Source organism: Cydia amplana, chromosome 9 (genome assembly GCF_948474715.1).
Source record: "Cydia amplana chromosome 9, ilCydAmpl1.1, whole genome shotgun sequence".
Classification (NCBI taxonomy): domain Eukaryota; kingdom Metazoa; phylum Arthropoda; class Insecta; order Lepidoptera; family Tortricidae; genus Cydia; species Cydia amplana.
In genome coordinates, this window is record NC_086077.1 from 10,968,771 (window position 1) to 10,987,082 (window position 18,312).

The window sequence follows — 18,312 nt, forward strand, 5'->3', positions numbered from 1 at the left end:
TTACTACGGGAATAACATAGGAAAATACGATCAAAATTATCTGTATTAAAGGAACGAGTAAGTCAAGTGAGGTAAATGCAACCATAGAGAAAAAAATACATAGAGTGCTCACTCCATACATCAGTTTTAGTACCAAAAAAACTATTAGCATCTAGAATCGAATAGCGGAACTATCAGTACTGCTACTTGACAATAGATGAAGCACCGACCGGAAAGTCTTATGCTGTTGAGATAAGACTTTCCGGTCGGTGCTACATCTATTGTCAAGTAGCAGTACTGATAGTTCCGCTACTCGATGCTAGACGTAGACACTGAAATTAATAGTCTGAACCGATGTATGGAGTGAGCACTCTATGTATTTTTTTCTCTATGATGCAACTATGGGATTATTGCGTCCCTCCGTTCTTTCTCGAATACGATTGGTCGAAACGCCCTCTACTATGCAACGTTTCATTTCCAAGTAGCTCAGCAGGCTTTATTACTAGTATAATAGAGGGCGTTTCGACCAATCGTATTCGAGAAAGAACGGAGAGACGCGATAATCCCATAGTTGCATTTACTTCACTTGACCTTAGCGAAAAACATAAGACAGATGTCAACAGAAACGAAACCATCCTGCATGCAGTATGCATACAACACAATATATTTTTCACAACTTCTTCAAAAATCTCAATTCTTTTGTTTTGGGTGAAAGGGTTATTTACAAAGTGACTTTGATTGCTGATTAGACACACATATATGTAACAGTCTTTAAGCGGAGCCGACTTGAGCTAGTTTTCGACTAGATTTTTAACTTACACTAACATATTTTTTTTGGGTTTGATGGCCTAACCTATACGCACACTATCCGACGATCTTACGTTTGCGTATGACTTGAAGGCATTACCAATTTACGACCGGCCTATTTGAAATGGCAAAGTTATAAGATGATAAAAAAAAATTAAAATTTAATCTGTTTATTTTCAATCAAGAGGTTAGTTGTACAATCAATCTCAGTTACAATCTCTATATTTGGAGATTATTTAAACTAAGCTTAGCCTTATATGTGAACTTATATTGTTTTGTTACAGTTAGTTAGTGCTTACATGTTAATACTAGTTATATCTTACATTAATTCATGTTAATCAGTGCTTTCTTAAGTGTACTCTTTGCTTTATCAGGATATTTTTCTAAAGTTTCTACTACTTGTTTGGGTAAGCTACTTGGTTGGGTACTTGTTGGGTATGGGAGAGTACTCACGGACGGGCTCCGTGGGCTGCGCCGGCGCGGGCTCCTTGGCCTGCCCGGCCTCGCTTTCGCCGGCCGCCTCCTGGTCCGCCATGCTCACCACCAGCGCGCCGTATTGGCTGCACACACACACCATTTTTAATGACGAACACATGGACAATACACCGTGTTTTTTTTGATTTCCGTTAATTTCAAGGGTGCATTCCTGAGCTTAAATCAAGTAACTTTTTCAAAGACACCGATATTCTAATTAACTCCATTTCGGAGATAATCAATAATTTATTTTTTTCCTTTATGGCCTCTACAAGCGTGTACACTTGCCTTAGGGCCGGTTTACATATTGATTAGTGTTTAGAATGAGTTCATACATTTGCTACTAAACTTTAGTACAATCTCGGTCGATCGATGTTCGAAATGACATTGATATGTCACAGATTTCAATTGTTTGGTTGAGTTAAATGTAAAGCCCGTGTTACAACAACGCTATATGCTACATTTAATTAGTTTTTAAACTTATTTTTTTTTGTCAAAAAAGCAAAAAAAAATTTTTTTTAATTAACTATGCCGTTTAGTTATCTTAAACGTACTTAACCATACCCCGAAGTTAACGGAATTCAATAAAAACACGGTGTATAAATAGCATACGTCTATCGACGTATCGAAGACTTGTCACTTATGACATAGAGATAACGTGTAGGTAACTGTGCCACCATAATAACCTCTTCAATAAAACTTGCTAAAACGGCGCTATATTTTTATGATGTTTGTATTATAAGTATAGTATAGGCCCTTAGAACGCCACGGCCATCGTGCGCGGCGCGTCATCATGAACCTTGTCGGTCAAAGGGTTTTTTTTTCACCACAAATATAAATCCTCAAGTCATGAATATAGAACCTCAGACCTAAGAAATTTAATAAATAATAAACTCTTTTGTTTAAATTAGTCATCAATTCAGATATTGTTTAACCACTGTCCACTATATACAACACATAATAACACCGTTAATATCCAAGATCATGTATATACAATGCTTTTAATCTAGTCATAAGTATATTTTTTATATACAAAAGAGATGAATATAATTAAATGTATGTCATATAATCAGACAACTAATGTTTTTAATAGCTGTGAATAATAAGTTTAATAAAATTAAAACATAAATGAATTAAGTCGTAATATAATAAGTACAATATAACAAATTTAATATAAATAGTATTTATATAAAAGCAATTCAATAACTTAACCTCCGAAATGACACAAATATCGACAAACACTATTAAACAACATGCTCAGAATCAAGTCCACTTCACAAATACAACCAAAGATAGGTATCACGCAAGACTCACATTAAATAATTCAAATACTTTAAAACTACCGAGGACTCTAAATACTAACCAACGATAGGGCTAACAATTTCATAAAACAACAATTCGAAAACAGAGAAATTAAGTTACCACTTTTTACAGTTTTTCTACTTGATAAAAGGCCAATGCATAAAACTGAAAGTAAAGGGGTCGGAGTAACCGCACACTGCAGGGAAGTCAATCTACGGGAGTGTAGTACGTACCCATTTAGTTCTTCCTTTGGCCACATGATGCTAAAAGTATCGGAAATTAAATGATCAGTGTTCACCTAAAATATGTGATAATTGATGTATGTAGAGTATAGAATTCATCACCAATGTCTCTGTACATTAGACGTTCATGGTCACAGTCATGTGGATTGTTTATTAGTCATAAATAAAATGCTATACTATGAGATTACATTTATAGAGCCTTATCTTCATAATATTTAGAGCTCGCTCGAAAGGTATACACATTAGAATTAATTAAATAAATGATTGTCGGCAGTGTACGGTTCGGATAGAAAAAAAAACAACGAAATTAAAATAAAAAGATGACTTCAAAATTGCTGGGTAACGAATTTGGGTCAGTAATTGGATTATTTAATATAAGTATTGCGATGTGGGTATAAATAAATTATATAAATAGGGATCTTTCTTTCAAATGATATTATGTAGTTCTCTATAACACCAACATTGTACATCTCAAGCCGATTCATAAATTGTTGATACAATACGAGGGTAATTTGAGAAGTAACTTGTTTCGCCTACGTATAGATGGCGTTGGCGTCAACTCTGTATGTATTGATTTAGTTTAGTAATTAAACATATTTAATATGTGGCGTCATGTCATTTTTGGCAGGAATTTGACATTTGACAGTAGTTCAAACAAAACTGGTCTGAGTTACGCGGGAAAATGGAGAAAATTGGAATTCGTGGAGTTTTTCAGTTCTTTTTTTGGAAGGCAAAACTGTGAAACAAATCCATAAAAGGATTTTACCTACGTTGGGTAGTTCGTGTCCTTCCTAGGGAACGATTTGACTTTGCGTAAATGAGTTTAAGCGAGGCAGGACATGCATTAAAGATGCACCTCGCCCTGGAGTCCCGAAAACAGCACTTTTACCCGAAATCATCGATAAAATCCATGATTTAGTTTTAGCCGACCGAAGATAAAAATACGCGAATTAGCTGAAGCCACAAACATCTCTTCTGAGCGGGTGCATTTTATTTTACACGACGATTTGCACAAGAAAAAGCTTTGTGTAAGGTAAGTGCCGCGATTACTGACTCCAGAACAAATGCGTATTCGCATGTGAACATCTGATGAAGATTTGCAGGTGTTTAAAAAAAATCCAACAGATTTTATTCGCCGTTTTGTTACTATGGATGGAACCTGGATCCATCACTACATCCCGGAGACGAAACATCAGTCGAAACAATGGGCTGGTCATGGTGAGCCAACTCCAAAGAAAGCCATTTGCATTCCGTCTGCTGGAAAGGTGAAGGCGTCTGTGTTTTGGGACGCAAAGGGATACTTTTAATTGCCTACCTGGCCAAGGGAAAAACTATAACTGGAGCATACTACGCATCACTTTTGGATCAGTTACAGGCGGCAATAGCTGAAAAACGTCCAGGTTTGGCAAAAAATAATGTGATTTTTCACCATGACTACGCTCCGGTGCATTCAAGTCGTGTCGCTGCACAAAAATTGTCGGAGTTACGATTGGAACTTCTTCCACACCCTACTTATTCACCAGATTTGGCTTCGTCGGACTATCACCTCTTCCCGAAACTGAAAACATTTCTCTTAGGGCGAAATTTTAAGTCCGATGAGGAGGTTATATGGGAGGTCAATGCGTATTTCGAGGCCCTTGAAGAAACGCACTTCCGTGAAGGCATAGAGAAGTTGCAGACTCGTTGGGACAAGTGCGTAGAACTTCGGAGGGATTACGTAGAGAAATAAAATAAATACATTTGCAATATTATTATTTTTTGATATGAAACCAAGTTACTTCTCAAACAACCCTCGTAGTAAGCGTCATGAAGTGACAGATGTGCTCAATCAAAAAATAATTCTGCCGTGATTCAGACCCCGTTATCTTGTCGCACTGACATTGCTTTTCCGTAGAGCGTGAATGTTTTTTTTTATCGACTATCTAAATGGCGATAGTGTAGAACTGTAGAACTTAAAGTTATATGTCACTGATAATTTTAAACCGCCGGTTTACATTCGGTTTGCAAGGGATTGCGTCTGTCAATGTGACATGCAGTTGCAAGTAGGTAAATCATTTATCTAAGTTTATCGCTTCACGTAAGACCAATGAGGTTATCAACTTATTTTTAATCAACAAGTTTTCATTGAGATTGAGCATCAGACTTAAAACGCGAAAATTCTATTGCATTATATAAACATCGATATCGAGATGGTCGATAAAAAAATCATTCACGCTCTACGGAAAAGCAATGTCAGTTCAACAAGATAACGGGGTCTCTGATAATACAGTTGCATTTGATGGGGCCAATACTGCGCCATATTTACATTGTTTGGTGACAAACAATACTATTTGTCACTTGACCAGAAAACATTATGGCGTCCTGTTAGCGATAAAGTGAAACTTTTGGTGTCCCAACAGGGATACTTGGTTGAGCACATTACATCTCTCGGTGTAAGGGAATTTTCGTATGAACAACGACGAAATGCGAAGATAATGGGTTAACTAAAAACAAGTGAAACAACATAAATGGTATGGAATTCTGTACAAAATGATTGCAAAGCAAACAAAGAGTGCGTTCAAATGCGTATGTTATGTATAATGTAGTTCCATGCCTGTACTTTTAGGCTTTTAACACAGACAAGACATCCTCCAGACTGAGCATAGTAGCGCTACCCCCTCTGCCACAAATATACGGTAGTTTTACTCCATTTTCGAGTCAGTGTCTTTGTGTGACGTCCGTGTCTTTGAACGGACCAATCACGGCACGGGACTCGCTCACCTCGTCCCCCGCACCCCAGTATTTTTGACAGCATAGGTTTCATGAAATAATTGCTCTAAACTCCGTCTAGAGGATTCCCAGTCTATGACTTTTAATAAGATGTAAACAGAACCACGTCACTAAGTCTTTCAGTAAACTGTAATATTATTAGATACGATAAGATTACGTCGATTGCCTGAATGGAATCGTACGTCCGTGGTATTATGACGATGCCCGAAAGGCCAAGTGTCGTTGTTTATTTGGTTTACATTACTTAAAATACCCAAGTACAAACCATAGAGCAAGGGAATGACAAATAAAAAATAAACGTAAGCTCACACTGTAAAGTGGTAGGGTAACTTCTCTTCATTCACGTTTTGCTTTTCCATTAAGCCGTTTAGAAATTCGGCCAATTCTTGGGGCCTTCTCCTGCGGAAAACAAATAAGTGTTCATTTACACCGCACTTTTTAACGTAGATTATATCAAACATTTTTAACCTGTCAATTGAATGGAGTCCTTTTGGTGATCTTGTAGAAGTGAAAATAAAACATATTTTACTTGCTTCAAGGTGTAAAAGGAATGTCACACATAGAAACACAAAAGTAAGCAGCACTCTTTTTGTGATTTATATTAAACCAACTTCATAAAACATAGAATGTCTAACTAGCCTCTGCCCGAGATTTCGCCTGTATAAAAAAACTGAAACAATATGGTACAGAAATCATACCAATATTATAAATGTGAAAAATTGTATTTGTGGATATCTAGATGTTCATCAGATATTGCAAAAACGGCTGAAAGAAATTGTCATATCGATAGCTTACAACCTACATTAGGAAATTGGATAGACCCAGACCAAGCGATTTTGATAGCCCATACGGTGCAAGTGTTACTGCTATGAAATTATGACGTTTACTTAGAACTTGCATCGTCTGGGCTATCAAAATCGCGCTAACTTAGCTTGGTCTGACTTTACTTTTTATCCCGGGAATCATGCTTTAAGGGGGTGGAAAGGGGGGATAAAGTTACGAAAGCACTAAGATCGATTTTCCTAGGATACCGGTGCCGTCATATAGCGGCCGTCTGTATGGAGACGGCCGCTATATGACGGCACCGCTATCGGAGGAAACCAAAGCTTAAGGGGGAAGGGGCGGAGGACCTTTAACGACTTCCACGCGGACGAAATCACGGATATGGGTAATCTACGTTTTATGAAGATGGTTGTATACCGCATGCCTCTCGCCTGCCGCCGGTGTAAGGGTGCGTACATACCGACTGACTTCCTTGTGCGCCTTCACGAGCTGCGAGTGTATGAGCGAGCAGAGCTTGTAACACACGTTGCGAGTCGTGCCGTCTACATCCGAGGGCTCCACGGCCGCTGCACACATCAGGAAAAATTCGTTTTTAATTGACGTCAAAGTTGAATAGGTTGTCAATTAAGCTTTGGTTTCCTCCGAAAGCGGTGCCGTCATATAGCGGCCGTCTCCATACAAATACTACGATATCCATATTTAGCCGTATTATTTAGTATGGAGACGGCCGCTATATGACGGCACCGCTATCCTAGGAAAACCGATCTTTAGAAGGGATGTTTGTTATTTTTTCTAAGTTCCCCAATTTCTCAAAGACAGCTGGGTGGTTCTAATGCTTTGGTTTCCTCCGAAAGCGGTGCCATCATATAGCGGCCGTCTCCATACAATACTACGACATCCATATTTAGCCGTATTATTTAGTATGGAGACGGCCGCTATATGACGGCACCGCTATCCTAGGAAAACCGATCTTAAATGATATTTTTGGTTTGAAAGTTTTACAGTTGGTCTCATTGACATTAAGTAAGGATCTGATGAAGCAATCCCTAAAGCTATGGTGATTTGAGTATTTACTCGTGCTTCCGAAAACCAACATTAGTTGAAATGCAACCGCTGATGAAGAGCATAAAATATTTACTTTTTGTTAAAAGACATTTCTATTGCATAAAAAATCTAGAGGCCAGAGAGCTCTCGTACGAGTTGTATTTTAAAATGAAACTACTGTCAGTCAGTTTTAATGTTGATAAACTTACGGGTATCCGCAATGACCGTTATGTCATCATCGGTGCCGGCGTCAGATCCCGAGGGCTGGAGGGAGATGGTCTCCATGGACAGGTCCGGTTGCTTCTTTGAACTTGTGTTTTCCACCTGAATAAAATATAATTTTGTAATATATGTAGAAGATATTTACTTTAGGTAAAATTATTACGATCATAGACATTGTAAGACAAAGGTCCTCTTCAAGGATCAAGACGAATAATATAGGTACGTTCACACGCTTATTTAGCTCTCGCAACCTTTACTTTAAGGTAAAGTTAATGAAAATTAACTACATAACTTACAAATACAAATGGTTTATTCGCAGTAATATGGTTACTTACTGCGGTTGGCTTAGATACGCGATTAAGTCCCGTTGTACAATTTAATAACTACATAACTAATTGTATTTTGTGATACGCTCAAAATAATTAAATAGAATTAAGTTGAGCGTGTCGGCGCGTTCGTTGAGATTAAAGGTCGGTTGAATCAAAGCGTCTGTTACCCGTAATGCGTTAGCTATATTTTATTGAATGGGACGAAGTTCCACAGTTGACTGTAGAGTGACGTCGATCAGTGGGTGCACCCCTATGGACTAGGAATCCTCTAGACGGAGTTTAGAGCAATTATTTCATGAGACCGATGCTGCCAAAAACACTGGGGTGCGGGGGACGAGGTGAGCGAGTCCCGCGCCGTGATTGGTCCCAGCCCATCGACACCCCATACTATGATAACTTAGGAACGTACTTGTTACCAACGTTGAGGCATAGAAAATAATATTATCGAATTAAAATGACTGCTGTTGCATTTTGGTAGTACATACCATACTTGCTTTCAAACATAGACGTATTATACCTACTTTTCTTTAGGTTGGTATGATCGGTAAAACGTCTACCGTGTTTTTAAATTGTCGTGAAAGCGGTTATGTTACGTGTTTATTTTTGTGTTTAGACTAAATAACTTTAAGAAAATGTGAAGTTTGTGGGGTCAGGCGTGTAAGGAAACTGACTTCTGATATATTTTTCACCAGATTTCCACTTGATCCGAACAGGTCGGTAAACTGATGTTTTTGTGCGATATTTTCATTTTGAGTCGTTACCAGATACTAATTTAATTAGTTTGGAGTAGTTTTTATCGTTTACAATCCTTGATTAAAAAGAAAACATTCTGTGAATAGATTCTTCTTGTAAAAAACTAGGTAACCTAAGACACGAATAGTGTGCGAACAACTTATCGATAATCCCTTTATTTCAGATGTCGATTATGGGTAAAGGTAACAATGAGGTAATGAGGATTTGGAATATTTACCTATACAAAGGCTGAATGAAACTCCAACCTCTGAATATCTACAAGTGAATGTAAATAAGCCTGACAGCTTTTTCCCTTTGTGGGAAGTTGGAGTTCACACTTCACAGGCAAGACTCAGTGTTTGCAGAAGTGCTCTAAAAGTAGATTGTAGCTTTATTTACGTTCATAAGCGTAATGTAATATGCCTACGTAAATATAAAACTATCTGTATCTTATCTTTATTATGTAAAATAAAATTATTTTTATATTTTGCATTTATTTTATTAATCCACCTGATTCTCAAAATTTACTTTAACAGTAGTATAGTACAACAGCACGTATCGCACATTTATCGATATCGATAAACAGTAGGTACCGGAAGTGTCGAGCCCTAGCGTTGTTTTTTTTGTGTTGGCAGTATTGACATGTATTTGGTGTGTTGGCACAATGTACGTTCTTAATTCGGTTTAAGGCTTGTTCGAGAGTGCCGACTCTTAAAACGTAGTGATTTAATACTCTTTGATTGGTCCGTTCAAAGACACGGACGTCACACAAAGACACTGACAAAGATGGAGTAAAACTACCATATATTTGGGGCAGAGGGGGTAGCGCTACTATGCTCAGTCAAGAGGATGTCTTGTCTGAGGGTGCACCTGACCCTAAGAGGTGAGGTAATTTATTTATTTATTTAGAAATTTAAATCAGGCAACAAGGCCCATATTACAAATACCTTACGGACTAACATACATATGTATTTTATAAACTTAAAACTAAACACTAGTTATTTAAAAAGTCCACCCGGGCCATGTTGCATAACAAACTATGTACAACCATAGAATTAGAATAGACAAGAACAACTGTCAATCTTCAAAAGTGCGACCAAAAATGAAATGCAAGTGTGTGCGTAAATTGTCTATGTGAGATCAAAAATAGTGATGTCATGTTACAACATATTAATAATCTGTCGGTGTTTGGTTGCTTTATCGACAACTTTTTCAAATGTGTTATTTTAAACGTATTATCCAGCGTATTTCGCTAGCGGTGCAAAGAGGAAACGCCAGCAGCGTACTAGGTACATTTAGCCGGGTACCTATGGCCTAATAGCATATAATTATATACCTACCCTTAATTTTTATATTTACCTAGTTATAAGTTTGTAAATTTGTTTGTTTGTTTGTAAATTACCGTTTTTAGGGTTCCGTACCTCAAAAGGAAAAAACGGAACCCTAATAGGATCACTCGTGCGTCTGTCTATCTGTCTGTTCGTCCGTCTATCACAGCCTATTTACTCCGAAACTACTGGACCAATTAAGTTGAAATTTGCACACATATGTAAGTTTATGACCCAAAGATGGACGTGTAACGTAAACAAATGAATTTTAAATATGGAGGCCATTTTTGGGAGGTAAATGAGAAAATTAAAAAATAAAGTTTTTTCAAACTACATATATCGTGTTACATATCAGATGAAAGAGCTCATTGTAAGAATCTCAAATATATATTTTTTATAATTTTAGGATTAATAGTTTCGCAGTTATTCAAGAAAATAGGCAAATAATGACCATTCCCCCCCCCCCCTTATCTTCGAAACTACTGGGTCTAAAATTTTGAAAAAAATACACAAAATAGTTCTTTACCTATAGATGACAGGAAAACCTATCAGAAATGTGGTCAAGCGTGAGTCGGACTTAATGTACGGAACCCTTGAAACGCGAGTCCGACTCGCACTTGGCCGGTTTTTTTTCAAACGTTAAAATTTACGACGTTATGACGTATAAATAACACTTGAACTCCGTGTGCTATCAAAATCGTTACAGACTTATCTTAGTCTAACTCTTACTGTGTTGGAAAGTGAAGTTTAAATTTACTGCTAAACATGTGCACCTTCAAAAAGGTATAACAATCGTTATTATTTGAAGTCGGTTATAAAGGTTAATATCTTAATGATGTCTTGTGAAGAAATTATTACATAGCTATTAATATACCGACAAGTTATCGATACTGTCATCTGAACATTTTGTCAAGCCCTAGCGTAAAGTAACAGTTTATGTTTTTACACAAAATATCTTAAATTATTGAGTAATATGATAAAATATTAGCACACAAAGGAAGAAAAACTTATAATTAACTGTATAAACCGGCTTCTTACACTTTTTATGCTGTTAATTTGACAAAATATTGTCAAGAAAATTTCGCTCGGAATATCATAATTCCTCTGAAATGAGTATTTGCTAGGTTTATTTGGCCCCGTGACACTGAAATCCGGTACACTACAAGACACTATCTTCATTGTATTACTTAATCAAATAGTTTTCTTCCGAACTTGTGTATATTTTTCAAATTGAAAATTACGGTGATACGCTCTTGGCCGTCCGCGGCCGTTGTCAAACTCCAAAATGGTCACGTTTTCTCATTTGTAGTCTGACTCTTTCGCACTCATGCGATGTTCATATACGCGAGGGCTTCCCTTTCGCACACTTCAGCTGTCTGTCAAGCGCGAGCGACAATTACAAGTCTGTGTGTACAACTAATATTACAAGCGGAACTCCTTTTTTAATTAGTGAAATTAGAAAAGGAGTTCCGCTTGTAATATTAGTTGTAGTTTGTTATGCAACATGGCCCTGGTAGACTAGACGGTCGACACTGACCTCCATGGGCTCGACGCAGACGTTGGCGGTGATGATGGCGCGCTCGGGGCGCTGGTCGGGCGCGCGCTCGTCGTCAGCGGGCGCGAACAGGCGCGCCAGCTGCTCGTGCACGCGCCGCTCGCCCGAGCGCGGCGTGCTCGCGCCGCGCTCGCGCACGCGCTCCAGGAGACCCTGCAACAGTTAAGCTTTGGATTCCTCCGAAAACGGTGCCGTCATATAGCGGCCGCAAAAGACGGCCGTCTTTACGGTGGCGACATGTGGAAAGTACCACGGCGTCATAACACACCGTCATTCACCAAGGTCAAAGCGGCAAATTTGAAAAATGTAGGCGCGATAGGATAACGTCCCATAGAAAATTTGAATTTCGCGCCTTTTCCTACTGACAAGATTTGCTTGATCATCTATAGTTTACTTGGAGGATGAAATATCATCAGAAGTGGAAAATAATTGTAGTACGGAATCATTTATTCAAATCTCGTGTCATTTATTCAAAATGGCGTCACCGCTATCTAATAAAACGTTCACGAAACTATCGACACCGTCATGACGGCCGTCATCTTACGTTACGTTGACAATCAACGTAACGTAACGCTGTCTAGGAAACCGCGCCATCTTGTTTACAGAGACAACGTTCTAGTGACGTCAGTCAACGCTATATAGCGGCCGTAATATGACGGCACCGTTTTCGGAGGAATCCAAAGCTTTAAGGCTCATTAAGGGTCGGTTGCACCAAACTGTTCGTATCGTTAAAGAGTTCGCAAAATTGTTATGTATGGAAAGTTTCATAGTAAAGCGCCGGGGCGCGCCGGCCGACGTTGATCAGTCTGTCAAACGTGTTTGGTGCAACTGGCCCTTAGACGATGCGAGTTTCATTACATTGCGGATTTTAATCGGTCGATTGAATTGGACGTAACCAACAGTCCGCAATGTAACTAAAATCGCATGCGAGTTCGCGCGCCGTATAAATCAACCATTATTATAAACATTGCGGAAAAGAGGGGACTGGTGTGGACTAGCATACTATGACAGTTTGCGTGAGCGTCACGCAAGCGAGTCCAGATTTAATATCAAATGGGAGTCTTTTCAGTACGACTACTCTTTATTAAATGTCTATGGTCATTCGTGAAGACTGCAAAGGTTAATCAAATTTAAAATGTCTGTTATCGACTTACCAGAAAATGATCTTCGTGGAAGAAAGATGTGCCCATCAAACGATCCAGAAATCTGCAATCTTTGTACAGATTGAGTAACTTGCGCATGATCTGCAATATAAAGAAACATATTATTAGAACAACTAGTAATTGGAGTAATACACTGAAAGCGCCAGTTTGACACAAAATTTTTGTAGTTTGTCAAAAGACTATGAAGACAAGAGTCCATAAATAATATGGGGGAAGCTATGACAAGGCTCTCCTCCCGGCTTTGTAGGGTTCCCACTCTAAACACCCCTGTTTGGCAAACATCTCGAAGTGGTACACAGCGACCCTACCGCGCTCGGTATGCGCCGCAACCCTCTACTTGAGAAAACAAGGAACCGCTGGTGTAGTGGCGGTTGTTTCTCTGACCATGATCGCAACAGCTTTCTTAGACAACAGTGTGGCCTTACCTCCTGGCTTTGCAGAGTAGGGTGCTTGGCAAACATTTCCTCGAGGCGGCGCATGGCGACCCTGCCGCGCTCGATATACGCCGCAACCCTCGGCTTCCGAAGACAAGGAACCGCTGATGTAGTGGCGGTTGTTTCTCTGACCACGATCGCAACAGCTTTCTTAGACAACAGTGTGGCCTTACCTCCTGGCTTTGCAGAGTAGGGTGCTTGGCAAACATTTCCTCGAGGCGGCGCATGGCGACCCTGCCGCGCTCGATATACGCCGCAACCCTCGGCTTCCGAAGACAAGGCACCGCTGATGTAGTAGCGGTTGTTTCTCTGACCACGATCGCAACAGCTTTCTTAGACAACAGTGTGGCCTTACCTCCTGGCTTTGCAGAGTAGGGTGCTTGGCAAACATTTCCTCGAGGCGGCGCATGGCGACCCTGCCGCGCTCGATGTGCGCCGCTACCCGAGGCTCCAGAAGGCGGGGAACTGCAGGCGTGGGCACGGTCGTCTCGCCGAGCTTGATCGCAGCCACGTTCTCGAACATATCGCGGCGCACTGCAACACCATTATTTATTTTTTCTACTCCCGACACTCCCGTACTTTTATTTGTCATTTAAAGGGTCGTGCACACACCTTTAAAACCCTACCTTATAGTTGTCAAGATAAGTCTTTAGTCTATTCCCCAAAAAAGAATTTGTGCATACACGCAGTATCTTTTTGATGATTTTACGATACTTCGTGTAACGACCACTTAAAAATATTGAATAAAATACAGTGTTGCCAACCTTATTTTAAATGTCATCTCTGACAAATAAGTGAACGGAACGATAGACATTTTTTTTTTAATTTCATTCATTCTTTTCCCGCCCGTACCCTCCATTACTGCTACTTCTTGAATTAAAAATATTTGTTAAATTTACAATTTTATTTCAAAGTAAGTGCTTGGTCGTAGAAAAAGATTGTATGTAACGTTGTTTAACTGCGTCAAAAAATACTCGTGGAGTCTTTATTAACAATTTTCGGCTTCGCCTCAAATTGTTATTCACGCCACTCGCCTTTTTTGACCTCTCTTAAACAACGGTTGCATAAAATACTATTAGCGTTCATTACGGCGCAAGTTAATGTCATGGTCATGGATCTGGACAGGATGATCATGTTGGAAATTCTTTAATTTCTATATTGAGCAAGAGAACAGAATTCTCATTGCCTAAACCTTCCCTATTTTTAACCGACTTCCAAATCTCAAAAGGAGGAGGTTATCAATTCGGTTGTATGTTTTTTTTAAATGTTTGTTACTCGATATCTCCGTCATTACTGGACCGATTTTGAAAATTCAAAACGGGACCAATCTGTATGCATATGAATACAGATTGGTCCCGTTTTTTTCAAAACCCAGTTCTGATGGTGGAATCCATGAGGAATCGAGGGAACTCCTCAAATCTTAAAGGCATACATATAGTGACTTTTGAGTTTTTATCAACAAATCAAGCATATACATTCAAAAAAGTGACATTTGAGGAAGTAGAACTGCTGATGATGGTCAGAAGCAGAACGGAACTCTTCAACGACGCATAGTTCACGTTTGGCAATTTGTCCTCTTCGTTATGTTTGCTAAGCATGTTAACTTTTTAAGACACATTTTTGTCAAGCATGAGTTCTGATGATAGTAGTTAGAGAAGTCGGTTTTTTTCTTTTAAAGATTATCTTGTTAATATTGAGTAGAATCCTTACTGGTCATGTCCGGGGCAGGCGCCAGCGGCGTGCGAGGCTCTGCGTCGTGAGCGGAGCTTTGCGTTTCCCAAGAGTCTTCGGAGCCCGACCCGTCCGAGCCCCACAGCTCGCCCTCTTCAGAGTCGTATTCGCCCACCTACAGATATTTATCGTTACTGATTTTGTATTCTACTTTAGCTATCCCAACGAGCAAGTAAATATTAACACATATGTCACTCATAAAAAAGGACAAGTGAGTGCGTAAGCCCAGATAAATCAACAAAATCGACTTATCGTTCGATGAATCGACTCATTGTTTACAGAACATGCATAATAGCATAAATACAATATCATGGTCTCTCGGCTAATTTAGATCTATGTCAATATTTTGCGTAGCGGAAGTGTTAACCATCTTGCAGCTTTTGCAAGCGTTCAAGCCAAAGCGGATAAAATTAGAAAACGGGAAGTCAAGATTTTATTTGGGTTAGCTTTTAGCATGGCATCAGTGTTTGATGTCAGAGATCAGTATTACGCCACATGCATATTAAATCTACCGTCAAATTCCGATCACTGTTTAGCAAAGCAATTAAAAGAAACAAAAGCGAAAGTACAAGCAAAAGTAACAAAACTTCCGTGAGACAAAGACATAGTAAATATATTAAAAACGGGTCACTCACGTATTTTAAGTCGAAAAACGCTCGACATGTTTCACTTCGTACCGAGAAGTGTCATCAGGAGCTTGCGTTTGCCGGTCCGTCACCGTAAACGCAAGCTCCTGATGACACTTCTCGGTACGAAGTGAAACATGTCGAGCGTTTTTCGACTTAAAATACGTGAGTGACCCGTTTTTAATATATTTACTATACAAGCAAAGGATAAATAAATTCGCAAAAGAAAGCAGCATGCACACCTTGGTCATTACCTTGTAGAGGTCTTGTGGCCAGCACATGCTCATGTGGCCGTCTACCCACCACACCTTCACGCGCCCCGACGGGAAGTTGTCGATCACCTGATACCAATAACAGGTAAATCAAAGTAGTGCATATTTATTATTGATTTTAAACTAGAAGCGCTCACGCTCAGCGTATAAGGCGAAAAGTTTTTATTTTTATTTTATTTTATTTATTTACACACATACAATTATCATTACAGGTTGCACCCAATGCGATAATGTAGCAAAATATTACATACAAATACACAAGTACCTATATCTAACAAATCATATTTTTACCTATTCAATATAACAAAGAGTTATTAAAGCTACTTTAGTGAATTCACTCGTCGTACATGAAAATAGGTCTATATGCGAGACTATGAGGTTCAGGGTGTGCACAAGTTATTACTGTTATTAAAATTTGAAGTGACTTATTTGATGACTTTGATGTAGCTTGTTGTAATCTAGAATGTTCCCACTCAAATACAGTCATCATAAAAACTTCTCGTAACAAAAATGTGCTTTTAACAGGGTATAAATAAATAAATATTATAGGACATTCTTTCACAGATTGACTAAGTCCCACAGTAAGCTCAAGAAGGCTTGTGTTGTGGGTACTCAGACAATGATATGTATAATATACAAATACATAGAAAACACTCAAGACTCAGGAACAAATATCAGTGCTCATCACACAAATAAATGACCTTACCGGGATTCGAACCCAGGACCGCCGCTTCACAGGCAGGGCCACTCCCACTAGGCCAGACCAGTCAGTCATCAGTTTATGTTGATTGATTTCACGAATTCCACAGACTCTAAAATCGAACTATATACGTAACACTTCAAGGACGTTTTTCTGCCAGCAAATATCGGTGCACGTTTTCCTGAAAATGCCTATATGTGTCCCATACCATAGAGAAAAAAATACATAGATTGCTCACTCCATACATCAGTTATGATACCAAAAAGACTATTAATTTCATCGAGTAGCGGAACTATCAGTACTGCTACTTGACAATAGATGTAGCACCGACCGGAAAGTCTAATTAATGCTCAACAACATAAGACTTTCCGGTCAGTGCTACAACTGCTACATCTATTGTCAAGTAGCAGTACTGATAATTCCGCTACTCGATGCTCGACTATGAAAATAATAGTCTTTTTGGTATCAAAACTGATGTATGGAGTGAGCACTCTTGTCTTACTATATTTCTCTATGCCCATACCTGTCCCGCGGTGCAGGTGGAATCCTCGCCGGTGAAGTTGGCCACTCGGATGACAACCGTCCCCGGTCTGTACTGGAAGTCGGGGTGGTCCTTCAGATCGTACACACTCATCTCGCTCTCGTGCAGCATTTGAGGACTGCAACAAGTAATAGTAGTTTGTGTTACAAGGGATCAAAATGATATATTTCCGTCAAGGGCGTACATTGAATCCTGAGCGTAATGACTAGTAATGAGGGATTCAAGTGTTAACGCCCAAGACGAAATAATTTTGATACCGTGTGACACATACTCATACCTCTTTTCACATCAACTATGAGGAAAATAAAAAATCTTACTGTTGACACAATCTGATGCTTAAACAGATTTTTTAAGCTAAAAAAATAATGTGCAAAAAAATGACAAAATAGTGTGCTAGAACGGAAAAGTGTTACTTTGAGCCCTCCTAGCAGGGAGGAAAAGTGCCACTTTGATCTCTCCTAGCAGGGAAGAAAAAGCTCTTTTCCGAATAGGTGGTGTGAAAACATATTGTTATGGACACGGATTGATGTCCGACGCAAACTATCAGGAAAAGGAAGAATGATGAGTCTAAAATAAGTGGTCTAAACGATTGGCAGCGAACTATGAATGCAAACTCACGCGGTGACAAATTTCAAACCAAAAAACACTAAAGACTGAAGTCATTCATTTCAAACACATTAAGGCTTGTACGCACTAGCCCTTCATTGAGCGTTTAGCCGCAGCACATAAACTTAATGAGTAACCGACCTTATGAAAAGTGCTAATGGCTTAGAAAACCTGCTGACTGCACAATTATGCATATTATGTCGTGGATATGAAGAACGAATTGAGATCATATCACGCTACTTACTGACAAACAAGAACAAGCATACTGTCTGTCAACTATATATGTAAAGTCACAAAAGACACTTTTGCAACTCCAGTGCTCACATGCGCCACTTAAAAACGGTCAACCTTAACCATAGAGAAAAAAATACATAGATTGCTCACTCCATACATCAGTTTTAGTACCAAAAATACTATTAGCATCTAGCATCGAGTAGCGGAACTATCAGTACTGCTACTTGACAATAGATGTAGCATCGACCGGAAAGTCTTATGCTGTTGAAAGACTTTCCGGTCGGTGCTACATCTATTGTCAAGTAGCAGTACTGATAGTTCCGCTACTCGATGCTAGATGTGGGCACTGAAATTAATAGTCTAACTGATGTATGTAGTGTGCACTCTTGTCTTACTATATTTCTCTATGACCTTAACCATCCTTCCACGGCTCAGTTCA

General features: G+C 39.1%; 1 protein-coding gene across 1 annotated transcript in view; it reads right to left on the bottom strand.

Annotated features, from left to right (window-relative positions):
* Positions 1-18,312, bottom strand: part of LOC134651154 ((E3-independent) E2 ubiquitin-conjugating enzyme) — a 43,428-nt gene that overhangs the window by 6,171 nt on the left and 18,945 nt on the right. The window contains exons 12-21 of the mRNA XM_063506190.1: positions 17,016-17,151; positions 15,775-15,861; positions 14,874-15,009; positions 13,519-13,697; positions 12,721-12,810; positions 11,549-11,719; positions 7,610-7,724; positions 6,817-6,922; positions 5,883-5,972; positions 1,240-1,346 (exon numbers count right to left, since the gene is read on the bottom strand). Coding sequence (XP_063362260.1) covers positions 1,240-1,346; positions 5,883-5,972; positions 6,817-6,922; positions 7,610-7,724; positions 11,549-11,719; positions 12,721-12,810; positions 13,519-13,697; positions 14,874-15,009; positions 15,775-15,861; positions 17,016-17,151 — 1,217 coding nt within the window. The remainder of the gene's footprint in view (positions 1-1,239; positions 1,347-5,882; positions 5,973-6,816; positions 6,923-7,609; positions 7,725-11,548; positions 11,720-12,720; positions 12,811-13,518; positions 13,698-14,873; positions 15,010-15,774; positions 15,862-17,015; positions 17,152-18,312) is intronic.